General features: G+C 49.6%; 2 protein-coding genes across 2 annotated transcripts in view; both read right to left on the reverse strand.

Moving 5' to 3' along the window:
* The window catches only part of NR2F6 (nuclear receptor subfamily 2 group F member 6), a 30,694-nt gene extending 16,003 nt beyond the window's left edge, over nt 1-14,691 (reverse strand). The window contains exon 1 of the mRNA XM_081895756.1: nt 13,436-14,691. Coding sequence (XP_081751882.1) covers nt 13,436-13,710 — 275 coding nt within the window. The 5' untranslated portion in view covers nt 13,711-14,691. The remainder of the gene's footprint in view (nt 1-13,435) is intronic.
* The window catches only part of BABAM1 (BRISC and BRCA1 A complex member 1), a 192,886-nt gene that overhangs the window by 109,808 nt on the left and 55,221 nt on the right, over nt 1-27,857 (reverse strand). The window lies entirely within an intron of this gene.

A 27,857-nucleotide genomic window follows, 5' to 3' on the forward strand; every position in this document is an offset into this window, starting at 1 on the left:
TAAGCAGGTAGATAGTAAGGGACGCGGGTGGCGCTGTGGGTTAAACCACAGAGCCTAGGACTTGCCGATCAGAAGGTCGGTGGTTCGAATCCCCGCAATGGGGTGAGCTCCTGTTGCTCGGTCCCTGCTCCTGCCAACCTAGCAGTTCGAAAGCACGTCAAAGTGCAAGTAGATAAATAGGTACCACTCCAGCGGGAAGGTAAATGGCGTTTCCGTGCGCTGCTCTGGTTCGCCAGAAGTGGCTTAGTCATGCTGGCCACATGACCCGGAAGCTGTACGCCGGCTCCCTTGGCTAATAAAGCGAGATGAGCACCGCAACCCCAGAGTCGTTTGCGACTGGACCTAATGCTCAGGGGTCCCTTTAATTTACCTTTTAGGTAAGTAAAGTAAGTAAATGGGAATCAAAATGTCACTTAGAGAAGAATCAGAAATATTTCCCCTTGAATTCGTTTTATTCTGGATTGTTTGACAGGATATAGATAGATAGAAAATTTATTACGGTCAGAGACCAGCTTATAAAACACACTTGGGGGTACAATCCCAGAGGGAAAACAAACCTTTAAAACAATAAATATCTGAAGAAGTGTGCATGCACACGAAAGCTCATACCAAGAACTAACTTAGTTGGTCTTTAAAGTGCTACTGGAAGGAATTTTTTTTGTTTTGACTATGGCAGACCAACACGGCTACCTATCTGTAACTTTAAAACAATGTACAACAGTAAATTTAGAATTTATAAATGCGATAAGCGTATAGACACTTAAAACTTTAAGATAAGCTACTGCAGAGAGATGACCCAGAATCACCCATGGAACCGAGTTTGGGGATTTTCTTAACGAACTAGTTCGGGTCGGGGGATGATCTGTGCCTACAGATCTGTACACAGAATCTGGCGACCATGATCTTATGATTTTTGCCTAACAGGAAAAGGTCGAATTTTTGCATTCCCTGGAGGTCAGTGAGCCTCACCAGCAGGGGATCAATGGTCTCACTCTGTGCCTCTTCCTAAAAGGGACATCTAAAGAACAAGTGCTCTGGGCTTCCTATATTCCCCCAGTGAACAGGCGCAAAGTCTCTGAGCATATGGGACTTTTTTAAAGAATCCAGTGAGGGCAGAGCTGAGCTTCCGGCGAGTGTAAAAGCCCTTCTTGCATTTTTGGATACGAGAAAGAAGAGATATGCTGCCGGTGCAGCTATATATCTCTCGATTTCTCCAATTTTATAGTCGGGGCACCTTGAGCAGTCCTGTTGTCTCTCGGCGTCTATGTTGATTGGATATTTTAATGTGTTGTAAACGACTTTGAGGGTTTTCCCCCCTTTAAAATATAAAGTGGTATAGAAATCAGCAGCAGCAGCAGAAGCATCGTCATCCCACTTTCTATTTTGGCAACTATAACCTGGGTTTAAGGTGCCATTTGGTGATTGGCTTATATATCCGAGTTTCTAACCACGGGGAGAAGAGAATTCTGGACTTTGCATAGGTTGTGATGAACCTCTATAAATTCCCATCCCACTTGTCTTCTGTACCAGCAGAGAATTGAAACCCTCTGGCTTCTCCAAATGCACACAGACCTTTTCTCTCTTTGGGGCCCATCAGGTCAATGCGCATGAGCAGGCGAAGGAGTCAGGAATCCCAAAAATTCCCTCCTACCCGGACAAGGGGCTCTGAGGTTGCCAGGGCAGGAGGGATAAAGAGGGGGAAAGGCCTCAGTATCTCCGGAAAGACATTTTATACCGCATCACAAGGCTGGTCCATTGAAGCTCAAGACTGCCTGCACTGACTGGCAGCGACTCTGCAAGGCAGGGGTCAGCAAACCTTTTCAGCCATGGGCTGAAAGACCTTGTGGGGGGCCAGACTATATTTTGGGGAAAAAAATGAACGAATTCCTGCGCCCCACAAATAACCCAGAGGTGCATTTTCAATAAAAGGACGCATTCTACTCATGTAAAAACACACTGATTCCCGGACTGTCTGGGGGCCGGATTGAGAAGGCGACTGAGCCGCATCAGGCCCCCGGGCCTTAGGTTGCCTACCCATGGTATATATAATGAAGGTGCCAGGCAAACCTCCCTGGGGAGAGCATTCCACAGATGGGGAGCCACTGCAGAAAAGGCCCTGTGATCGTGTTGCCGCTCTCTGGACCTTTTGTGGAGGAGCCACACACATTACAGCGGTTGGGCCCTCGTGCTCAATTCTGTGATTCTGAAAAATGAGCACAGCAAAGGCTTTGCAGGGAAGGTTTCAGGACCATGGGCCCAGCATTGGGGACATGCCACTGGGGACTGAGCCCTTAAGCTGTGGTTCTTTCATTTAGAAATGAAGCAGGGATCTAGTCCTCATGATTTAAAACTGGTACACATGAACGTGGGAAGAGGAGTGTGGCCAATAACTTCCTGAGACTGAGAGCTGTTCAGCTGGGGAACGGTCTCCCTCGGGATGCTGTGGACTCTCCTCCCTTGGAGGCTTTTAAGCGGAGGTTGGAGGACCACCTGCCAAGGATGCTTTAGCAGAGATTTCTGCATTGCAGGGGGTTGGTCTGGATGAACCTCAGGGGCCCCTTCCGACTCTACTATTCTATAGTCTCTTCCAGCTCTGTGATTCTGCACTGAGTGGCAGGAGATGCTCTCCAGGGTTCCAGCCAGGGTCTTTCCTAGCCGTACCTGGAGGCATCAGAGAGTGAATGTGGGACTTTTTGAATGCCAATAATAACAATACTGTAATAATAAATTTTTATTTATACCCCGCCCTTCCCGGTTCAGAAAAACAACAACAGCAGCTAACAACAACTAACAACAAATTTAACAATTTAACAACAAATTAACAACAAATTTAAAACACTTAATTGATACAACAAAAAACAGCATAAAATACAGTATAAAATGTGAATAACAGTAAATTCAGAATTCAAAAATCAATTTAGGGAGAAAATCCATCCAATAAAAATTAGATGATCATCAGGGCTAGCTGGCTAAATTAGTCCGGTTTGGGCCAGTGAGGAGACCAGGGGAGAATTAGCTGTGGGATCCCAGAGCGGGTAATCTTCATAAAAAGGGGAGGGGGAGGGAAGGAAGGAAGGGGAATAAAAGATCAGGCTAAGTTCAAATTGAAAGCCAGGTGGAATAGCTCTGTCTTACAGGCCCTGCGGAAGGAGGTTAAATCCTAGTCTCCTGGGACAGAGCATTCCACCAGTTCAGAGCCATCACTGAGAAGGCCCTGGTCCTGGTGGAGGATAGTCTGACTTCCTTAGGGCCCAGGACCTCCAAACTATGGTTATTCATGGACCTTAAGGTCCTCTGCAGGGCAGACCAGGAGAGCTGGTCCCGTAAATACAAGGGAGAAGAAATACGGCAAGATCACAGTCTCCGTGGCTGGGAATAAAGGACTAGTGTAAACAGCAAATGTAGGAAACTGCCTCCTTCTGAGTCAGACCACTGGTCCATCTTCCTCAGAACCTCCTTCTCTGACTGGCAGCGTCTCCCCAGGGGCTGAGGTCCAAAAAGGATTCATCCCCAACCCTATAAGAAGATGCCAGTAATTGCACGCAGTGACCTTCTGCCCTGCTCCGCCACTGAGCTGTGCAACCGTTCTCCTAAAGGCAAGCTAAGATTCCAGTCCTCATCGTCCGCCAAGCCAGATCCGGCGGCAGTGGAGACCTCAGTTGCGCTGTCAGCTCTTGAGCACCAGTAACAAATTGGGACAACCACCGCCCCACACCACAGGCTGTCTTGCCCCAACGAGAGCAACCTCAGCCCAACATTTTACATGTGGGTTATTCCGTTCCTTCAAAGTACAGTGGTACCTCGGGTTACAGACGCTGCAGGTTACAGACTCCGCTAACCCAGAAATAGTACCTCGGGTTAAGAACTTTGCTTTGCAGCCAGCGAAAACAACAGGAAGAGTAAGAGGCCAACCGAAACAAAAAGTCTATAAGGATTGGGGAATCTTTAAAGAATATTTAGAAAACTATGGAATAAAAGGAAACATTTTGGCAGAATTAGACTGATCCCTGTATTGTATAAATATAAGTTCGTAGGGAGGTAAAAATAAATTATATAAGAAATACGTAACTGTGCGGTATAAAGTAATGGACAGATAAAGTACAGTGAGATTAACTGGAAGTCAGTTTTAATTTTTTTCTCTGGAAGTTTTATAATTGTGTTCAGTATCAGGAGTATATATGATGCTAATTATATTAATCTTGTATCTTATAGTGTGGTGGCTTGTTTGATTTTGATGTTATTTGCTTGATTGTATGTTTGTTTACTTGTATGTACGTCTGTTTTCTCATAAATGTATTTATTTTAAATTAAGAAAGAAGGATGAGAACAGAAATTGTGCGGCGGCGGCAAGCCCCATTAGCTAAAGTGGTACCTCAGGCTAAGAACAGTTTCAGGTTAAGAACGGACCTCTGGAACGAATTAAGTTCTTAACGCGAGGTACCTTGGTTAAGAAGCATAATCCGTTCCGGAGGTCTGTTTGTAAACCAAAACAGGTTTGTAACCCAAGGCACGCTTTCACCAATGGGGCCTCCCCCCCAAAAATTGTTTGCAATCCAAAAGAAATGGGTTGTTGTCCAAAAAAAGGTTGCAAACCGGGATATGCACTTCCAAGTTTGACGCGTTTGTAATCCAAGACGTACGCGAACCAAGGTACCACTGTAGTAGTAATAATAATTTATCATTTATACCCCACCCATCTGGCTGGGTTTCCCCAGCCACTCTGGGTGTCTCCCAACACAATTAAAAGAACAATAAAACATCAAACATTAAAAACTTCCTTAATCAGGGCTGCCTTCAGATGTCTTCTAAAAATCATAGTTGTTTATTTCCTTGACATCTGGGGGGAGGACGTTCCACAGGGCGGGCGCCACCACCGAGAAGGCCCTCTGCCTGGTTCCCTGCAACCTCACTTCTTGCAGGGAGGGAACAGCCAAAAAGCCCTCGGAGCTGGACCTCCGTGTCCGGGCTGAACAATGGGGGTGGAGACGCTCCGGGCCGAGGCCGTTTAGGGCTTTCAAGGTCAGCACCAACACCTCCATCGTCTTTTGTCCTCCCTTTTCCCTCACATGCCATGTCTGTATTTTTTACTTATTTGCTTAAAAGCAAAAAAACTTCTGCAAACTCCGGGTTTGCAGAGGCGGCAAAAGCAAGAGCCCTCGACACCTATAAATGCCAGAAACAGAAATATATTTTATATGCAGAAAAAGACCAGGGAGACAGGAGAGGGCTCCTCTACACACATTGGAAGAAAGTTTTTTGGGGGAATGTAAACAGCCGGGTCCAAAGTCTACACAACGGAAGGGGCAGAGCAAAGGTGAAGGCGCAAAAGCGCCCAGCCCCATTTGCAGACATCGGGCCGAGCTCATCAAACCTGCAAAAGGCAAAAGATCTTTACAATCTGAAGATTCGAGTTTGGCAACGCAGATGTGCCTTAAGCAACAGCCTCTTCCACACTTCCTCCTGCACTTTCCCCTTTTCTTTCCCGGAAACATGGAGCTGGAAGGGACCCCCAAAGCTCATCTAGTCCAACCCTGCACCCCAGCAATAATAAAGAATCCCTGACCAGAACGGCCATCCAAACTCTGCTTTAAAAACTGCAAGGAAGGAGACTCCTCCACCTTCCAAAGAAGTCCATTTCACTATCGAACTTTCCTTTTCTTGTCATTTGAAGCCATTGAGCTGAGGATCTGGGTAGCCATTGTGGTGAGTCAATAACCCTCCTTTCCTCCTCCTCTTTCATGAACGGGTCCGATTCTCTTTTAAAGTGGGAGGGAGTTCCGCAGTTTAACCACGTGCCAAATGAAGAGGAGGGTGTGCTTTTTTAATTAAAAGAGGGGAAATCTGCCCTGAATCTCCCAACGTTCAGCAAATGCAGTGGTACCTCGGGTTAAGTACTTAATTCGTTCCGGAGGTCCGTTCTTAACCTGAAACTGTTCTTAACCTGAAGCACCACTTTAGCTAATGGGGCTTCCCGCTGCCGCTGCGCCGCTAGAACACGATTTCTGTTCTCATGCTGAAGCAAAGTTCTTAACCCGAGGTACAATTTCTGGGTTAGCGGAGTCTGTAACCTGAAGTGTATGTAACCCGAGGTACCACTGTAAGAGAAATCTGCAAATTAGAGAAATCAGCTTCTGAGTACGGATACCAATACCCATGTGAATGAGCTCTGATGGGCCGGGCGATGGTCCTGCTAATTATGTCATTAGGGGGCCAGTTAATTTGCCACCAAAGTGGAGCATGTGTTAAATAGGCAAATAAGAAAGGCTTTGGGCACCGTCCAACTGTTGGAACTGAAAAAGGCATGAAAGGCTCCCTTGTGGAGGCGACGGAGACACAAACACACCCCGTTTTATACAAGGCAAATAAATAAATTACGGGTTCAATTACTCCGGCCACAAAGAGCGTGAGGCACAGAGAGAGGCAGTCGCAAGACCTCCTAATGTCACACAAAGGGCCTCGCTGCCAGGGCCCGGGTGCGAGTCCCTGCGTCGTGCTGCATTAATTGAACGAAGGGATTTTAATTGGATTTGGAATAAGCGCGCAATTGATTGCTGGCAATTTCTTTGCACTGTTGCTTTTTGTGTAACGGAGGACACCGGGGATACGTTTATGGAGGCGAGGTGGTGGTTTGGCCCAAAAGAAAACTAGGGAACCCCGGGGTTTGGACACCTGCTTTGAGTGCAGAAGGTCAGGCCTGGAGGGAATTCTCCCAGGCAGTGTTAGAAACTCAGGTGTACTGTATAAGCTAATCGCCAAATGGCAACCTTAAGCCTGGGTTACGGTCATCACAATGGAAAGTCCAGGCGCTTAAAAGAAACCACCCAAAAATGAGATGATGTCGGTGGTTGCTTGGCTGTGGCGTGGTATATGCGGCACACAGCAAATAAAACCGCAATCAGATCAATAAAAACATCAGCGAGGGGCTTAGAATTTTGCTAAAGAAATACCAAGTGTACTTATCATTTGATCAAATAAAAAACACCAGTTTTAACTGCTTTTTCTTGATATTTTGTTCTTTAAATAAATACACTGTTGATTTTTAGATACCTCCTGAATGTTTTTTTTTTAAAATACCTGTTTGAAACTGCCTTTTTGTCGCTAATCTTATCCTTTTCGTGAGTTATTGGGTTTCTTTTTTATTTGTTTTTGTTTTGACTATGCTTTTCGTGTTTTTAAATTGTTATTTTATCCTGTGAACTGCCCTGAGACTTGCAGGTATAGGGTGGTATACAAATTACAACAACAACAACAACAACAACAACATATGGTCATTCCAACAATAACAACAACATTAATAATATATGGTCATTTTTCAACTGTCTTTTGTATTTTTAAAAATACTAACATTTAACTGTTTCTACTGATAGTTCCTCCCCACCCCCTGAAATCAATAAGAGGTTTTGTTACGGAATCCGTTCAACTTCCAAAACATTCGAAAACCAAAGCGCGGCTTCTGATTGGCTGCAGGAAGCTCCTGCAACCAATCAGAAGCCGCGGTTTGTGATGTTCGGGAGCGAAAACGTTTGAGAACTAAGCTGTTCAAATTCCAAGGTACGGCTGTATACATTTGGTTAAATAAGTCCCCCCCCCAATAAACAAATAAGTACAGGTTGGTAAGAAAGAAAATCCACAGTGAGGAGGCCCATCTGACTAACACAGCTTTAAGAGATGTAAAAAAACAAAAACGAAAAAGGCAGGTACAATTCCTTCCCAGCCTCTAGTGGCAGTGAGTTACACAGGGCACAAGGCTCAGATGCCAGTAAATATGGGCCGGAAGAAATAAGGTGGTCCTGCAGGTACTTTGGGCTTTGCGGATTAATGCAAGAACCTTGCGTTACAGGGAGTTGCGTCCCTTCCAACTCTACAATTCTATGACTCTTGATGACTCAAACCTGGAGGGCAGCAGTGTTCGAAATTTGCCAGGTGCAAGGCGCTTTTTGCCCCTGGCTATTGGCCACCTGTGACCAAGTGAAGATCCGTAGCTGTCAACTTACAGATTTGAAAATAAGAGACCAGCAGCCTCGAAAATAAGGGATCAGCAGCCAAAATAAGGGATCAACAATTACTTTGATAAAATACATATTTTGTTGCATGCAAATGGCTTTAGATACCAATTAGGTCCATAAATTACCATATGGCATATATTCAACACAAAAAAACAGCGACAATTTGTTGTTGACAAAGGACAGCTGGACATAGAAAGGGCCCCATTACCTTCAGTAGCTTATTTAAGGGACATCATCAATAAGGGACAGCAGCGGGACATGGCGCTGGGATAAGGGACTGTCCCGCCAAATAAGGGACGCTTGACAGCTATGTGAAGATGCCTGGCTGCCGGGATGACGCCTGACGTCTCCCCCATCTGGGGATCCTTGGGTCTGGACCGTTTTCACACACTAAGGCCCCATCCTGCCATATTTGATCAGCACAATCGGAATGAATTTCAGGAACCAAAACGCTTTTTCTGTGCAGCCTGAGAAGGAGCAGTGAAAAGCTTTCTAGTGACTGGTCATTGCTTGTCTTCAGTTCCCCCACTGCCCTGCTCAGAGTTGGGAAGAATATTCCTACGTTACGAATGGTCCATGTCACTGTTGATAAAAAGAGGCTGGAATAAGCCAATATTTGTGGATCAAGGGACTTTTCTTCTTTCAGTTCTCAAAGTTCTTAACCTGGCTCAAGGCTGTCCTCTGAATTAGCCAGACGTTTTAACTGAGAATCCATCACAGTCAGTCCATCATTTGGAAAGTAAGACTTTAGGGTAACTAGGCTTTCCGTTTGGGCACCAGCAACCTTGGTTTAAGGAGCCATTTGGCGCCTAGCTAAAGGTAAAGGGACCCCTGACCATGAGGTCCAGTCGTGACCGACCCTGGCGTTGCGGCACTCATCTTGCTTTATTGGCCGAGGGAGCCAGCGTACAGCTTCCGGGTCATGTGGCCAGCATGACTAAGCCGCTTCTAGCGAACCAGAGCAGTGCACGGAAACACCGTTTACCTTCCCGCCGGAGTGGTACCTAGTTATCTACTTGCACTTTGACGTGCTTTCGAACTGCTAGGTTGGCAGGAGCTGGGACCGAGCAACGGGAGCTCACCCCGTCATTGCGGGGATTCGAACCGCCAACCTTCTGATCGGCAAGTCCTAGGCTCTGTGGTTTAACCCACAGCCCCACCCTTCGGGTAGGCCTGTAGTTTATTATATATCTTAGTTTCTAACACTGTCTGGCAGCCTATTTGCAACTGCTAGAGAAATGTTAGATCCGAATCACAGAAACATAGAAGTGAAGGAACCTCCAGGGAAATCTAGTCCAACTTCAGATGGGGGGGGGGGAACATGGGCTGCCCCAAACTAAGGAAAAGCACCTGTCAATCTCTGGTCCTGGATTCGAATCACCTGCTAGGCACGACTCCGGATCTCAGGAAGTTCACGCCACAAACCCCCAAAGGAGGATTTAGACATAGACGCCAAAGCCCCAAGGATTAAACACCCGACTCCCAGTGAGAAAACTGGCCAGGTGTGAAAGGAGGCAGCCAATATTTCACACCCAACCACTCTTCCCCGAGGGCTGCAGCAAATTTGGCAAGGATTTGGCAAGGGATCGTCTGCTTTTTCCCACTCCCGGGGAAGAGCAGAGCACTGAGTGCGGTGGAGGCGGCCAATTCTCAACAGCCTTGAGGGCTTGTAACTTGAGCGCTTGTTTTGAACGGAGCAAAAATCCAAGGTTATCGCAACAGCGCCACAGGCCCCAACACGGGCGATTCACACAAGCTCTGGCTTGACTACCTCTCACGGATGTCGCAAAGGGGGTGACGAGGCAACCTCCCCCCCCCCCCGCCGCCAGTTCAGGATCCGTCCCAGATTCCAAGGATTCTTGGAAAGCAGAGCTGAGAAAAGAACAAATCCTGTTTATGATTCCGAACGCTTCCTCAACGCTCCAAGGACTGCTGAAATCTTTGCAACGTCAACAACGTTTAGGCAACAACGATGACCATATGCAGACGTAATAGACAATTTTTATAGAATCCCTTCAAACAGTAACAAGTTCAAAATGAAATCTTAGTCTCTGAAAATCTTTAAATGAAGTGAGATACCAAACTTTGTACGGTGAAAGATAAGCTGTGAAGCTTTGTGTATTCGGCAAATATAATGTCCAACACTGAACAGTGATCCCGGATATTGACTGCTGTTTCGTAGATCTTCGCCAGCGCTGCTCCACAGCATTTGATACTTTCCTTCACATATATTCATTTGAAATAAGATGGGTTTACGAAACAATTCTATATTTTCCCACCATGCTGAAGGAATTCTATAAAGATTGTCTATTACGTATGTCATCGTGTTGCCTAAACATTGTTGACGTTTTGCAACACGGGTTTGCTTGAAATCTTTGCAACAGCAGCCCTGCAAAGCAGACCATTAAAATCCTTGCAGAATCCTAACATTGTAGAGTTGGAAGAGACCCCTAAGGGTCATCTAGTCCAACCCCCTGCAATGCAGGAATGGCGGGTAAAGAATCCCTAACAGACCTCTGCTAGGAAGGGGAGTCCTTGGGAGCGACTGTCCCGAGGTTACCCAGTGAGCTTCATGGGCTGGGCAGCAAGATTTGAACCCTGGTTTCCCATGTTAAGTATTGGTCCAACGCTCTAACCACTATCCCCACTGCCAGCTCTCATTCCCAGGTCCATTTCAAAGCTGAATCTCTTAGGGAGGACTGAGGGAATCTGCGGCTAGCCGGTTTCACTGACACCCCGGCAAAAAGGGGGGGGCGACAGAAGGGGCTCTCACCTTTGTTGAGGAGACAACACTCAAGCCATGAAAAAGTTGCTGATTTCTATGGACTATTCAGAACCAGATAAACTAACAGGAAGGATTCGAAACCCGCGGGACCAGAGATTCTCAGAAGACCGGAGTAAATATACAAACTATTTGAAAAGCAATTGCAATGAACAGATTACGCTGGTAGGATTGCAAGAAGTTTTGTAAGGGGGACTTTTTGAAATACTGCAAGGAAGACCATGAGGAAAATTATGAGTTGAGATAATTAAGTGTAACCGAGAAATCAAGAAATGCAGGATAAGTGATAAAGAACGGAAAATCACCAGAGGTGTTGACGGAAGTCTAAAACATTGTATAAGATAAGAAGTTATGTTATATGATTGTTCGAAATGATACGTTAAAAAAACTAATAAAATATATATTTTTTAAAAGTTGCTGATTTCTACACACATACACACACACAGATATCTCTCTTTCTCTCTTCAGGTAAAGAAGGGATTCGACACACCCCAGCCAGTGTTCAAAATTAGCCAGGCACATTTTAACCTGACTTTCGACCACTTTTAACCAAGGGAAGATGCCTGGGAGCCAGGATGGCACCTGACTTCTCCTCCATCCGGGGATCCTTGGATCTGGACCTGTTTTCACACACTAAGGCTCCATCCTGTAGAATTCTATCAGTTATATTTTAACTGCACAATGGGAACGAATTTCTGGAACCAAAATGCTTTCTCTGTGCAGCCTGAGCAGGAGCAGTGAAGAGCGTTATAGTGAATCGTTGTCACTTGTCTTCGCTTCCCCCCCTGCCCTGCTCAGAGTTGGGAAGGATATTCTTATGTTATGAATGTCACCATTAAGAAAAAGAGGTCAGAATAGGCCAACAGATGTGCGGACTGTCCCTGGATCAAGTGACTTTCCTTCTTTTAAATTCTCAAAGGTTGTCCTCTGAACTAGCCAGATGTTGAACTGAGAATCCATCACAGGCAGTCCACCCTTTGAAAAATAAAACTTTAGGGCCGCCTTGCCCAAAAAGCACAACTAGGCATTGTGTTTTGGAAATTGCAACCTTGGTTGAAGGAGTCATTTGGCCCAAAGCTTATATATTTGAGCTTCTAACACTGGAAAATCAATTTTTAAAAATAAGAATGAACAGGACGCAATACAATATAAATCTCAGGGTCCCTTCCAGCTCTAAAATTCTGCGATTCTGTGACTCTTAAAATGCAAGACTGCTGCATTAAACCTAATCCGCCTGCAGAAACATCAAGCACATGAATGACCGCAGCGGGTTGGACTAGATGACCCTGGGGTCCCAACTGTACGATTCTATGATATGATTGCCACACAACATCAGAAGGAGCCGTATTTGGTCTCCTGCATACACACAAGTGCCGTGCATTGTTAAAATGTTCCTGTCGCCACCTCTCCTCTCAAAAGGGGACACCCAAACTATGACAGAGCCTCAACTCTAAACCACACACCTGCTTAAGTGTTTATATGCTCCAGCAAAGGCCACAGCCGCCAGAAGCAATGATGTATTTAGGGGTGTCAAGGAGACAGGGGTGGCACTTGAGAGGGGCACCCCCTGGCCAGCTCGCCTGCCACAGCAAAACATCTCAGGGCACCGCAAAACCAGACGGCAAGTCGCACTCACAACTCCAGACATCTCGAGTCAGCGAGCCAAGCTGCGTTCTCAAGGCGGAGGGCTGATTTTCACCAGACTGACTACACCGGTTCACCAGAGCCTTGAGTGTCGGGCTAGGCTAGGGCCTTGGAGACCAAGGTTCAAATTCCACCATGTGCCCATCTTCCAACCTTGTAGGCTTGTTGTGAGGATTGCATAGGGAAAGAGAGAATCGTGCCCACCGCCTCAAGCTCCTTGAAGGAAGGGAGTGGATACAAGCGAAGGAAATGACATAGGATACAGAGGCAGATTTGGGAAAGGAAATCGGAAATAATTTGGGGGGGTGTTGGCAGTGAGGGGGTGCACAGGAGATGGGGGTCACATTTCCTGGCACCCACCTCCAGCGATGCCAACAATGGGAATCGAAAGACGTCCTTGACTCCGTCTCAAAGCAAGAAGCCCCAATCCGAGGAGGAGCAGGCAGAGGAACAGACCCCGAAGGCAGCCTGGATTTTGAGGAGACTCCAAGGCTGGAAGGCCAGAGAGCAGAGAAGGCCCCGACTCCCCAGAGGCGGAACAGGGGGTCAGCCAGCGCCCCATCTCACAGACACAGCACCCTCTCCCGCAAATGGACAGAGGAGGCCCTTCTCATAAACGGGAAGACACAGCACCCCTCCTCACCCATGGAGAAAGCACCCCCTTCTCGCAAGTAGAAAGGGCACCTCTTCTCACAGCACCCCCTCTAACAGACAGAGCACCCCGCCCCATCTCACAAACAGGCAGACCACCCTCTCTCACCCATGGGTGCAGCAGCACCCCTTCTCCCAGTCTCATGCGTGGAAAAGCACCCCTACTTCTTGACTTCTCCGGAAAGGCCTGGCAGGACAGAAAGGGGGGTTTAGGGGGGGATTCAGAGAGAAATGTGATGTTAAATAAAGGGATGGATGGAGGTGATTCCCAGGTGCGCCCCCTTTCCCTCACCCCCCCAGCCACCCCACCCCCAATTTTTTTTATTATTTTATATTAAAATCCCAGGCCCACCTGCAAGTGTAGCTGAGGTTCCTGCGGATGCTGCGCTTGAAGAAACTCTTGCAGCCCTCGCAGGTGAAGACGCCGTAGTGCTTCCCGCTGGATTTGTCCCCGCACACCACGCAGTCCACCTGGATGCCCGGCTTGTCGTCGTCGAGGGGCTCCTGGTCGCTGGTGCCCCCCTGGGGGGAGGCCGAGTCGTCCTCCGAGTGCCGGGGGTAGCCCTTCTCCAAGCCGTTGGCCTCGCCTCCGTTAGGGTCGCCCCATTCCCCGGTCACCATGGCCATAGCGCCCCGGAGGGGGGGAGAGGGGTGCGGTGGGGGTGTCCGTGGTGGGGGGCCGGAGGGGTCGGGGTGGGGGCCAAACACGGCTCCGGCCGCCGGCCGCGGGTTGGGGGCGCTCTCTCCTTCCAGACGGCGGCCAAGTCAGGCGCAAAAATGTCTCCTTAATAGATCACCAACAGCATTATAATTATTGTTGTTATTAAGCCTTGGCTCCCCCCCAAAGCGTAATTTCGGGGGGGGCAATTTCGTGGGAGGAGGGAGCCAGCGGTCACCAGCCTGGCGCCCGCGTTAGGGGGCTCAAGGTGGAAAGCGTAAAAAAAAGAAAAAGATAAGAAAGTTAAATCCAGGTCACTTCGGGCTGGTAAAAAATATTCCTTAAAATGGGGGGGGGGCAAGAAGGGGGTGGCGTTTGGGGAGAGTCTTAGGAGAGGGAGAGCAGGCACCCTGAAAAAAGACACCCTCCCCAAAGTTGTTTTGCAGATTGAGGGGGGAAAGTGTTGGAGAGGGGTTGGGGGTATCCAAGTTTTGGAAAGGTTTTGTTAAAAAGGGGGTCCTGGAAAGAAACTAGAACAGGGGAGGGGAGGAAAGAGGAAAATGAGGAAAAGAAAAAAGCCAGGCAAGTTTTTTCCGGGGCGGGATTTCAGGAGGGTCGCCCGTGCGGAGAGGATTGGGGGGCCCTGCCTGGCGCGCTCCGGAGAGGGTTGGGGGCGCTCCGGGGCTCCCCGGCGGCCATGGCGGGCGGGCGGGCGCGACGCGAAGCGGTGCGGGGGCTCCTCGGGGGCTCCAGGTGGGGGGCTGGTCTCCTGCGAAGAGCCGGGGGGCGCCGATCTGTGGCCGGGGAGGCTGCCAAGGGGGCGCCCGCCGTGCGCAAAAATGCCTTAGCGCATCGCGGCGGCGCGCAAAGTTCAGGCCCCGGCGAGGAAGGACTTGGAGCGGCTGGCACGGCGGCGGCGCTCGCTCGCTCCGTGCCTGGCTGCTGGCTCGCTCCTCCCTCGCCGGCCCTCCCCTTCCGCCGGCCGGCCCGCCTGCCGAGGCCGCCTCCCTCTCGCCCGCCGCTTCCTGCCCAGCCCCGAGGCGCGCCAGAGGGTCTCTGAGCGCGCGCAGAGGGCCGCGTCGCCACCCAGCCGGCAGGGCGCGCCGGGGGCTTTTGGCTCTCCTGGTTCGCACAACAACACACCCTGCCAGGACGGATGGGCAGAGCCTGGAGGAGCTGCCTTCGACAGAGTTGGAGTTACTGCGCTGCTGCATTAATACAATTTATATACTGCCCTTTATCAAAAGATCCCAGGGCGATGTACAGCATTTTGTTGCTGGAGCTCAGGGCTGCCTGCTGTGGCCGGCTGGGGGTCTCTAGGGTGTCAGGCTCAAGCGGGGAGTCTGAAAAGTGTGCCAATTCTATAATTCTAAAAAATTAAACTGCGCACCCAAAGGAAAATCGCTCCTGAAATGGAGGGCCAGAAAAACTAGCTCTGTTCCTGACTCCCCCTCAGCCTGCTGTGTTGTTTTTAAGGGTCAACTGGTTTGTTTCCTTGCTTGGGTGATTCAGCAGGAAGCGCTGAGACTGGAGAATCTCGTAGAAAGACCTTTGGACACAGAGACACACACACACCCATCTGAAAAGGGAAATAATGATCCCATAGTCGCTGGTGATTGCCTGGAAGAAACTGTAACCAAAGTGCGATCTATATTTTTGTTTCTTGCTTTATTTAATAGATAATAGCTAGCCAGTCTCCCCACCTGGAGATGGGGAGACTTGAACCCAGCACCAGACAAAGCAGGGGCTGTACCGCTGAGTCTCAGCAAGAAAGCAAAGCCCTCTGATGTTTACGGCTGCAAGTCTTTGCTGGGGAAGCCAGAGACTGAACCTTCTGCACACATCCGGTTGACGCTCCAGCACTGAGCCACGACCTGTCCCGTGTTCACACATTACCTGGCACACACTGCAATATGCACAGTCCACAGGCAGCCCTGTATGCCTGCAAGAACAAGTGGGACCACAACCACAGATGTTTTCAAACACAGGTTTAATGTTTCTTTAGCGTAGAACAAGCATGCACATTTTTGTGCCTACCTAGAATCAAAGAATCATAGCGTAGGAAGGGACCCGAGGGTCATCTAGTCCAACCCTCTTTTTGCGCAACATGGGGCTCAAACTCACGGCCCTAAGATTAAGAGCGTTGTTTGGGAGGCCTGCCTCGGATCTCATTTGCCAAAGCTGGCCTTAAGAACGTAGTCCAGAATGGATGGCTATGATGTTTATATGTATATGGCGCCGATCTGACTGGGGTGCCCCAGCCACTCAGGGCAGCTTCAAACAAATTAAACATTTTGAGCACAGCAAAACTTCAAACATTAAAAACTCCCTGTCTTCTAAAAGCCAGATATTTATTTCCTTGACATCCGTTGGGAGGGCATTGAAGGGTAATAATAATAATAATAATAATAATAATTTATTTGTACCCCGCCCATCTGGCTGGGTTTCCCCAGCCACTCTGGGCTGTTTCCAACAAAGATTAAAAATACATTAAAATATCACACATTAAAAACTTTCCTGAACAGGGCTGCCTTCAGATGTCTTCTAAAAGTCCGGTACTTGTTCTTCTCTTTGCATCTGATGGGAGGGTGTTCCACAGGATAGGCGCCACTACCAAGAAGGCCCTCTGCCTGGTTCCCTGTAGCTATGCTTCTCGCAATGAGGGAACTGCCAGAAGGCCCTCGGTACTGGACCTCAGCGTCCGGGCAGAATGATGGGGGTGGACACGCTCCTTCAGGTATACTGGGCGGAGGCCATTTAAGGCTTTAAAGGTCAACACCAACACTTTGAATTGTGCTCGGAAACATACTGGGAGCCAATGTAGGTCTTTCAAGACCAGTGTTATGTGGTCTTGGCGGCCGCTCCCAGTCACCAGTCTAGCTGCCGCATTCTGGATTAGTTGTAGTTTCCAGGTCACCTTCAAAGGCAGCCCCACATAGAGCGCATTGCAGTAGTCCAAGCGAGAGATAACCAGAGCATGCACCACTCTGGCAAGACAGTCTGTGGGGAGGTAGGGTCTTAGCCTGCGTACCAGGTGGAGCTGGTAGACAGCTGCCCTGGACACAGAACTGACCTGTGCCTCCATGGACAGCTGTGAGTCCAGAATGACTCCCAGGCTGCACACCTGGTCCTTCAGGGGCACAGTTACCCCATTCAGGGCCAGGGAGTCCCCCACACTAGCCCGCCCCCTGTCCCCCAAGAACAGTACCTGGGGGTATGGAAGGATGTTCTTAGGTGGAACAAAGCACCTGAGCAGGTGGGATGAGATCTGGCAGAAAGGATGTTGGACAAAGTCGCCCAGGCCACCATTTGGCATAGATGAAAAACGGTTCCCCGCCTATGAGTGTGTACGTATAATTGCTCTGTCTCCCTACAGCCATTCTTGCAGCGATCAATCAAGGCCCGCATTGATTGGCCTGGAGTTGTCTCCCCGTCCAGGAGGCCAGACAAGGCCAGACGAGCCAAACGCATCCCGTGGGACGGGGAGAGGCCTGTCATCTCACCACCTGGTGACAAGAACTCTGCTGCTCTTCCCGATACACAAACACACAGAGTTGCACCTTAATGATTAATAATCCAATGAGAAACCTGATTCAGCAGCACAAATATAAGATGGGGGACAGCTGGCTTACTAGCAGGACATATGAAAAGGATCTAGGGGTCTTGGTGGACCACAAGCTTAAAGAAGGCTGATCGCCAAAGAATGGACGCTTTTGAATTCTGGTGCTGGAGGAGACTCTGGACTGCAAGAAGATCAAACGTATCCATTCTTAAGGAAACCAGCCCTGAGTGCTCACTGGAAGGACAGATCCTGAAGCTGAGACTCCAATACTCTGAGAAGAGAAGACTCCCTGGAAAGTCCCTGATGTTGGGAAAGATGGAGGGCGCAAGGAGAAGGGGACGACGGAGGACGAGATGGTAGGACAGTGTTCTCGAAGCTACCAGCATGAGTTTGACCAAACTGCAGGAGGCGGTGGAAGACAGTAGTGCCTGGCGTGCTCTAGTCCAGGGGGTCATGAAGAGTCGGACATGACTAAACAACAACAAAGGGACCCCTGACCGTTAGGTCCAGTCGCAGACAACTCTTGGGTTGCGCGCTCATCTCGCTTTACTGGCTGAGGGAGCCGGCGTACAGCTTCCAGCTTATGTGAACAGCATGACTAAGCCACTTCTGGAGAACCAGAGCAGTGCACGGAAATGCTGTTTACCTTCCCACCTATTTATCTACTTGCACTTTGACGTGCTTTCGAACTGCTAGGTTGGCAGGAGCTGGTGACCGAGCAACAGGAGCTCACTCCGTCGCGGGGATTCAAACCGCCGACCTTCTGATCAGCAAACCCTAGGCTCTGTGGTTTAGACCACAGCGCCACCCACAAGCTTACCATGAGTCAACAGTGTGATGCAGCAGCAAAAAAAAGCTAATGTTATTCTAGGCTGCATCAACAGAAGTCTAGTGTCCACAACTGCACATCAAGGTAAGTAATAGTACCACTGCCTTGATCACACCACATCTGGAGTCCTGTGTCCAGTTCCGGGTGCCATAATTTAGGAAGGATGTTGACAAGCTGGACAGTGCGCAGAGGAGGGCAACCAAGATGATCAGGGGTCTGGAAACCAAGCCTTATGAAGAACGGTTGAAGGAGCTGTGTATGTTTAGCCTGGAAAAGAAGAGACTGAGATGAGATAGGAGAACCATCTTCAAACATCTCAAGGGCTGTTGTGTGGAAGGTGAAGCAATATTGTTTTCTCGTGCTCTGGAGAACCAGTGACTTCAAGTTTACAAAAAATGAGATTCTGACTCAACACCAGGAAGGATTTTCTGACAGTAAGAGTTGTTTGACAGTGGAATGGTTTCCCTCAGAAGGTGAGGGACTCTCCTTCCTTGGAGGATTTTAAGCAGAGGTTGGGTGGCCATCTGTCACAGATGCTTCAGCTGAGATTCCTGCGCTGCTGTGGGGCTGGACTAGATGACCCCTGGGGTATCTTCCGACTATACAATTCCATGATTCCACCCAACCTTAATGCATTAGTGGCAGATTTATTCTGGACCATCCACATATAATTCTGCTTGATTCATCGTTCTGCGATGCTTCCCCAATATTATTGCGCTCTTGCGATATTAAAGTAAAGTAAAAGGACCCCTGACCATTGAGTCCAGTCATGAGCGACTCTGGGGTTGCAGTGACCATCTCTCTTTATTGGCCGAGGGAGCTGGCATACAGCTTCCGGGTCATGTGGCCAGCATGACTAAGCCACTTCTGGCGAACCACAGCAGTGCACGGAAACACCGTTTACCTTCCGACCAGAGTGGTACCTATTTATCTACTTGCACTTTGATGTGCTTTCGAACTGCTAGGTTGGCAGGAGCAGGGACCGAGCAACAGGAGCTCACCCTGTTGCGGGGATTCGAACCGCCGACCTTCTGATCGGCAAGTCCTAGGCTCTGTGGTTTAACCCATCCCTTGCTCTTGCGATACACCCCAACAAAATCCGGAGACACATATGAAGTGTATAAGGAAGATGGAATTAGCCGTACTAGACAATATGGGAGTCGATGATTGTTTTCAGGGTGGGGAGTGCACCTAACCAGTTCTCACCACGCTCTGGGTGCACCGAAGAATGTGTTCCTTGCTTTCCCAAGCACTTTTCCTTCTGAGCTCATCCATTTCCCACAAAAACATCTGAGCCACTTCCTGGACTCTATATTTCTTTCCCTCCTGGCATATATAAGTATTTGCTCATCCGCCTCTCGGAGGAAAAATCCGCGGCTGGGAAACAGACGAGGTCAACAGTCTGCTGAGTCAGGGGGAAAATAAATAAATCTGGAGGCGTGGGCAGCCAGACAAAAGGAGGGACGGGCCAGCCATGCGCCCAACGCCTCCAGAACGTAAATTTTAAAGATTCCCTGTCAGCTCAACCCAGAAGCCTCTGCTTCCACAGAGGGAGGGGGAGTGACCTCTGTGCTGGCTTCAGATTCTGGAGGGAGATGTGGGCAGCCCTGAAGTCACTTGAGACTTTAAGGTGGTCATATTAAGGCAGCGCCTGCCAACCTAGCAGTTCGAAAGCACCTCCGGGTGCAAGTAGATAAATAGGGACCGCTTACCAGCGGGAAGGTAAACGGCGTTTCCGTGTGCGGCTCTGGCTCGCCAGAGCAGCGATGTCACGCTGGCCACGTGACCCGGAAGTGTCTCCGGACAGCGCTGGCCCCTGGCCTCTTGAGTGAGATGGGTGCACAACCCCAGAGTCTGTCAAGACTGGCCCGTACGGGCAGGGGTACCTTTACCTTTACCTTTATTAAGGCAGTGGCGTAGCGTGGGTTATCAGCACCCGGGGCAAGGCAAGTAATTTGCGCCCCCTAACCCATGGATTTGCGCCCCCTAACCCGTAGATTTGCGCCCCATAACCCATGGATTTGCGCCCCCTAACCCGTGGATCTCCCTAACCCCCAGATGTTGCGGCTGGTGCGACCGGCCCCCCCTGCACCCCCCACGCTACGCCACTGTATTAAGGTAGCCTCTGAGGAAAGGCCAGACGTTTTCTAGGGTGTGTGCAACATGGCAACATGACACTCACACACACACATACACACTCCAGCTTTTGGGGACAACCTTGATGCTTCCAGTTAAAGTGGGCGGAAAATTCCTATAGGCACTTTCTTACAGACGTTGCATAGCTAGATTGAACAAAGTTCGGTCTCTGAATAAAGGAGTGTCCTAAAGCAACTATTTATGCAGATCCATGAGGACCAGAATCTTACTCTGCTTTTAGGGGCAGAGGTCAAACTTTGCATGTAAAAAGTTCCATCCCTAATGGCATTTCTGGCTATCTCCCGCTTAGACTACTGCAATGCGTGGGGCTACCTTTGAAGGTGACCCGGAAACTGCAACTAATCCAGAATGCGGCAGCTAGACTGGTGACTGGGGGCGGCTGCTGAGACCACATAACACTGGTCTTGAAAGACCTACATTGGCTCCCAGTACGTTTCCGAGCACAATTCAAAGTGTTGGTGTTGACCTTTCAAGCCCTAAACGGCCTCGGTCCAGTATACCTGAAGGAGCGTCTCCACCCCCATCGCTCAGCCCAGACCAGCGCCGAGGGTCTTCTGGCGGTTCCCTCATTGCGAGAAGTGAGGTTACAGGGAACCAGGCAGAGGGCCTTCTCGGTGGTGGCGCCCGCCCTGTGGAACACCCTCCCACCAGATGTCAAAGAGAAGAACAACTACCAGACTTTTAGAAGACATCTAAAGGCAGCCCTGTTTAGGGAAGCTTTTAATGTTTGAGGCATTACTGTATTTTAATATTGTGTTGGAAGCCGCCCAGAGTGGCTCATAGTCATAGTCCCGCTCTGTTCTTCCTTAGTCAGGCCACACTGGAGTCCTGTGTCCAGTTCAGGGCACCACAATTTAAGAAGGATGTTGACAAGGTGTGCAGAGGAAGGCAACCAAGATGACCAAGGGTCTTGAAAGCAAGCCTGTTGAGGAACGGTTGAAGGAGCTGAAATATGATTAGCCTGGAAAAGAGGACATTGGGGACCTTACACTTCTATGATTCTATAATTGTAGATAAAGGTGATGTGCTGGTCCTGTGGGTTGCCCAAGAGGCGAAGTCCAAGTCAAAGGTGCAACGAGGCGAGATCCATGGTCAAAGGTGCAACGTGAAGGCAGTCCGTAGTAGCTGAAGCTGGGTGCAGGGCGCCGGATGAAGTCAGGAACAGGCTTGCAAGCAAGGAGCCATGGCAAGTCAGGAGCTCAGGCAGGAAAGCAGGACAGGGTTCAGGCAGGAACTAGCAACCAACAATGTTGCTCCCGCAACCTGGGACTGGGCTGGCCGGCTTTTATCTGCCCCGAGGCATAGGGCGGCCCCGATCCACAGGTGACTCACCTCTCCTGGCCTGGAGGCGAGCACTCCTCCTGCGGGAACTTAGTTCCCTCCGCCTCTCTGCCCTGAGCCTCTGCAGCTCAGGAGAGACTGGAGGGTTACCGGACCCAGAGGCAACCTCAGCTTCCTCTGATGGGGCTGAGAGTGGAGCACCTGCAGGCAATGGGTCCTCCATCACCTCCGGAGCCAGAGCAGATTCAGCTGGTGCCTGCACCTGAGGATCCAGCACAGGTGAGGACCCTTCAGGCTCAAGCGCCAGCCCCGGCTCAGCTGGTTCTGGAGGCAGGGAATCCTGTGCAAGCTGGGATCCCTCAGGTTCAGCATCTGAGTCCGAATCCCAGGCCATCACAGGTGAGACCTGTGGGTCAGTGGTTTCTCTAAGGAGGGGCTGGGAGCTGGGGGCACTGTCATACAGTGGTTCCGCTCCTTTCTCCTGGGCTGTGTTCAGAAAGTGGTGGTGGGGGATGAGTGTTCAGACCCCTGGGCTCTCACTTGTGGGGTGCCTCAGGGTTCTGTCCTCTCCCCCATGCTTTTCAACATTTACATGCAGCCGCTGGGAGAGATCATCAGGGGGTTTGGGCTGGGCGTTCATCAGTATGCGGATGATACCCAGCTCTTCCTCTCTTTTAAATCAGAACCAGTGAAGGCGGTGAAGGTCCTGTGTGAGTGTCTGGAGGCGGTTGGAGGATGAATGGCGGCTAACAGATTGAGGTTGAATCCTGACAAGACAGAAGTACTGTTTTGGGGGACAGGAGGTGGGCAGGTGTGGAGGATTCCCTGGTCCTGAATGGGGTAACTGTGCCCCTGAAGGACCAGGTGCGCAGCCTGGGAGTCATTTTGGACTCACAGCTGTCCATGGAGGCACAGGTCAAATCTGTGTCCAGGGCAGCTGTTTACCAGCTCCATCTGGTTCGTAGGCTGAGACCCTATCTGCCTGCGGACTGTCTCGCCTGAGTGGTGCATGCTCTGGTTATCTCCCGCTTGGACTACTGCAATGCGCTCTACGTGGGGCTACCTTTGAAGGTGACTTGGAAACTACAACTAATCCAGAATGCGGCAGCTAGACTGGGGACTGGGGGCGGCCGCCGAGACCATATAACACCGGTCTTGAAAGACCTACATTGGCTCCCACTACGTTTCCGAGCACATTTCAAAGTGTTGGTGCTGACCTTTAAAGCCCTAAACGGCCTCGGTCCAGTATACCTGAAGGAGCGTCTCCACCCCCATCGTTCTGCCCAGACACTGAGGTCCAGCACCGAGGGTCTTCTGGCAGTTCCCTCATTGCGAGAAGCCAATTTACAGGGAACCAGGCAGAGGGCCTTCTCGGTGGTGGCGCCCGCCCTGTGGAACGCCCTTCCAGCAGATGTCAAAGCGATAAACAACTACCTGACATTCAGAAGACATCTGAAGGCAACCCTGTTCAGGGAAGTTTTTAATGTGTGATATTTTACTGTATTTTTGGTTTCTATGGAAGCCGCCCAGAGTGGCTGGGGAGGCCCAGCCAGATGGGCGGGGTATAAATAAATTATTATTATTATTATTATTATTATTATTATTATTATTATTATTGGCCCTGCCCAATGAGGCCTTCATGATTCATACATATTCACCCTTGACTGATGGACTGCATATCCTGTCTTTCCTCCAGGGAAAGGGGGCGTACATACATATTTCTTCCCATTCAATCTTCTTAACAACCCTGTGAGGTTGGCCAGGCTGTGAGTGAGTGAGTGGCTGGCCGGCCCAAGGCCACACCAAGTGAGCGTCATGGCTGAGTGGGGGGATTTCAACCATGGGCTCTCTCAGGTCCTGGTCTGACATGCAGCGGAAGCTCCTCACTCACTGAGGGTTTGACACCCATCGGCTCCCCTCACCAGGTTTATATGTATACAGTGGTACCTCAGGTTACAGACGCTTCAGGTTACGGACTCCGCTAACCCAGAAATATCACCTCGGGTTAAGAACTTGGCTTCAGGATGAGAACAGAAATTGTGCGGTGGCAGCGGGAGGCCCCATTAGCTAAAGTGGTATCTCAGGTTAAGAACAGTTTCAGGTTAAGAACGGACCTCCAGAACGAATTAAGTTCTTAACCCAAGGTACCACTGTATATGCAAACAAAACATATATCTCAAAGTCACCACAATTTCTGCCGTGTCTTGATTCTCAATGAAAACATGAACATCTGGAACCCCTTGGAATCTTGTCCTCGCTTGGCAGAGGTTGGGAATTGGTGTGCCACCTTTAAAACTAATTTGGACACAAGTCTGCAAAATTATTCCCCCTCCTCTTCTCCTTCTCTCTCTCTCTCTAGAATCATAGAATCATAGAGTTGTTAGAGACCCCAAGGGCCATCGAGTCCAACCCCCTGCCAAGCAGGAAACACCATCAGAGCACTCCTGACATATGGTTCTCAAGCCTCTGCTTAAAGACCTCTAAAGAAGGAGACTCCACCACACTCCTTGGCAGCAAATTCCACTGTCAAACAGCTCTTACTGTCAGGAAGTTCTTCCTCATGTTGAGGTGGAATCTTCTTTCTTGTAGTTTGGATCCATTGCTCCGTGTCCGCTTCTCTGGAGCAGCAGAAAACAACCTTTCTCCCTCCTCTAGGTGACATCCTTTTATTTATTGGAACATGGCTATCATATCACCCCTTAACCTCCTCCTCTTCTCCAGGCTAAACATGCCCAGCTCCCTTAGCCATTCCTCATAAGGCATCGTTTCCAGGCCTTTGACCATTTTGTGTGTGTGTGTGCTGTATAGATGAGTCAAAAAAATGACACATACTTTTGTGGACTTTCACACCAACTCCCAAATTCCTGCGCATTGCTGGAGAGGAATCTCACCACCACCTGCTGTCAACATTGCATTGATTTTACGGCCCTACCCACGATGGCCCTGCCAGTTGCTTGACCCACACTTAAGAGGCTTAAAGGAATATAGTGGTACCTCGGGTTACATATGCTTCAGGTTACAGACTCCACTGACCCAGAAATAGTACCTCAGGTGAAGAACTTTGCTTCAGGATGAGAACAGAAATCGTGCTCTGGTGGCGCGGCGGCAGCAGGAGGCCCCATTAGCTAAAGTGGTGCCTCAGGTTAAGAACAGTTTCAGGTTAAGAACGGACCTTTCTATTACCACTGTAATAGAAACATAGAATTGTGGAGTTGGAAGGGACCCCCGGGGTCATCTAGTCCAACCCGCTGCAATTCAGCATCCAGGACAGATGGTCATAATAATAATAATAATAATAATAATAATAATAATAATAATAATAATTTATTATTTGTACCCCGCCCATCTGGCTGGGTTTCCCCAGCCACTCTGGGCGGCTTCCAACAAAGATGAAGGATAGACTAAAATGTCACATATTAAAAACTTTCCTGAACAGGGCTGCCTTCAGATGTCTTCTGAATGTCAGGTAGATGTTTATCGCTTTGACATCTGATGGGAGGGCGTTCCACAGGGCGGGTGCCACCACCAAGAAGGCCCTCTGCCTGGTTCCCTGTAACTTGGCCTCTCGCAGTGAGGGAACCGCCAGAAGGCCCTCGGAGCTGGACCTCAGTGTCCGGGCAGAACGATGGGGGTGGAGATGCTCCTTCAGTCATCCAACTTCTGCTTAAAAACCTCAAAGGAAAGGCAGTCCACAACCTTCTGAGGGAGACCGTTCCACTGCTGAACAGCTCTTACTGTCAGAAAGGTTTTCTGTATATTGAGGTGGAATCTCCTTTCTTGTAACTCGAAGCCATGGGTTCGAGTCCCTCCTTCCAGAACAGGAGAAAACAAGCTTGCTCCATCATCCATGTGACAGACCTTGAGATATTTGAAGATGGCTCTCATATCTCCTCCCGGCTAAACTTACCCAACTCCCTCAACCGTTCCTCATAAGGCTGCTTTCCAGACCCTTCGTCATCTTGGTTGGTCATCTTGGTGGCTCCCCTCCTCACATGTTCTACCTTGTCAACATCCTTCTTGGATTGCGGTGCCCGGAAATGGACACAGGACTCCAGGTGTGGTTAGACCAAGGAAGAACAGAGCAGAACTATTACTCTCTACAATATAGAGAACGCACTACAAAATACTTCTAAGCCAGCTCTGCTGCAGTGGACCAAAGCATCCTGTCTCCGTCAGTGCACAGCCTTCAGGAGGGAGTTGTATGTTTCAGCATCCACCCTCTGCGGGAATAAATCTTGTGCATGTGTGTTGGAAGGGATGGAAGCGACTGTCTTCCACTAAGTCCCATCTAGCTCAGAAATGGAAGCAGGATGGTGTATAAATGCCCCAATAACATTGTACGTGCAAATAATATTCTGCATGCATAATCTTTTTATTATGTAATTTGTGTTTTTCCTACAGTGGTACCTCGGGTTAAGAACTTAATTCGTTCCGGAGGTCCGTTCTTAACCTGAAACTGTTCTTAACCTGAAGCACCACTTTAGCTAATGGGGCCTCCTGTTGTCACCGTGCCGCCGGAGCACGATTTCCGTTCTCATCCTGAAGCAAAGTTCTTAACCCAAGGTACTATTTCTGGGTTAGCGGAGTCTGTAACCTGAAGCGTACGTAACCTGAGGTACCACTGTATTGTATAACTGCCCTGAGACCTGTGGGTCTTGGGCAATGTACAAATTAATGAATAAGTAAAGAAGTGATCAGAAGTGATCCTGGAAAAGACCCTGATGCTGGGAAAGATGGAGGGCGCAAGGAGAAGGGGACAGAGGATGAGATGGTGGGACAGTGTTCTCGAAGCTGCCAGAATGAGTTTGACCAAACTGCGGGAGGCAGTGGAAGACAGGAGTGCCTGGCGTGCTCTGGTCCAGGGGGTCACGAAGAGGCGGACATGACTAAACAACTAAACAACAACAATCAAATAATTGGTGCTTTTGAATTTTGGTGTTGGTGGAGACTCTTGAGAGTCCCATGGACTGCAAGAAGATCAAACCTATGCATTCTGAAGGAAATCAGCCCTGAGTGCTCACTGGAGGGACAGATCCTGAAGCTGAGGCTCCAATACTTTGGCCACCTCATGAGAAGAGAAGACTCCCTGGAAAAGACCCTGATGTTGGGAAAGATGGAGGGTGCAAGGAGAAGGGGGCGACAGAGGACGAGATGGTGGGACACTATCAACATGAGTTTGACCCAACTGCGGGAGGCAGTGGAAGACAGGAGTGCCTGGTGTGCTCTGGTCCAGGGGGTCACGAAGAGGCGGACACGACTAAACAGCAAATTAATAACAATTCATTATTATTAATTGGAGCTCCGTCGCTTAGTGCATGGCGCCGATAATCCCCGTATGGGACAGCACCATGGCAGAGGGTTGGACTTGATGATCCCCAGGGTCCCCATACGATCCCACGATCCTATGAAATACACAAAGGGGAAAAGATACCCAAAGACAGTGACCACGGAGATTTCCAAGACTGAAGGAGCCTCGGGGAGATTCGGTTCCACAGCAGCAATGCCTCGGCCACTTCTTTCTGGAGAATTCTGCTGGAAGAGCATAGCAAGGGGGGGCTGGGGGGCACCCCACCCCCCAGCATCTGGCTGTTCTCCTCCCAGCCTTGCCAGCGTCTGATTTATGACTCTCTCCCTCTCCTTCCCACTCCTTTCCCATCGCAGAAGCTGCGCCTCAAAGGAGGGATATCGGATCTGTCCACTGCAAGCCCAGTTGCCCCCCACCCCATCCCAAGGCTCTCCCCCCCCCCCCGGCCAGACGCCCTATTTGTTTTGACATCTCTTATCCAGCTGGCGAAGGACGTTTGATCTCTGAAGGAATTTGCGGGCTCTTCTGCCCCGGCCTGCTTGGCTAGATTCAGAGATACAAAGGAGGCCTCTCGGCCGTCTCCCTCCCCCCCCCCCAAACTCTCTGTCCTTGTTGCTATTTTGGCTTTCAAACAGGTCTGCATTCTCTCACTCCCCACCCCCAACCCAGTCCCCTCCATCTCCAGCTTTTCGTCATTTCATGCATGGAAGGGCACGATTTCATGGGTCTCCTTCAGGCCCCTGCCTATTTTCTGCTTTGGAAGAAGACAAGATGTGGGGAACCAGGTCGCTTTTGAGACTCAGTGTGGCCCCAGTAAATCCCACTTCTGACACCAAATTTAAAGGAAACTGGTTTTGGCAGACCACCTTGTGCCTGCCACTTCCTGGAACTCTCGCTAGGAATTCAAGCCTCACTGCAGACAGAAAACCAGCTTATCTTTTATATCTCAGTGTTGCCCCAATAAATTCCATCCCCACTTCCA

Source organism: Podarcis melisellensis (genome assembly GCF_964234715.1).
Source record: "Podarcis melisellensis genome assembly, chromosome: 18".
Lineage (NCBI taxonomy): Eukaryota > Metazoa > Chordata > Lepidosauria > Squamata > Lacertidae > Podarcis > Podarcis melisellensis.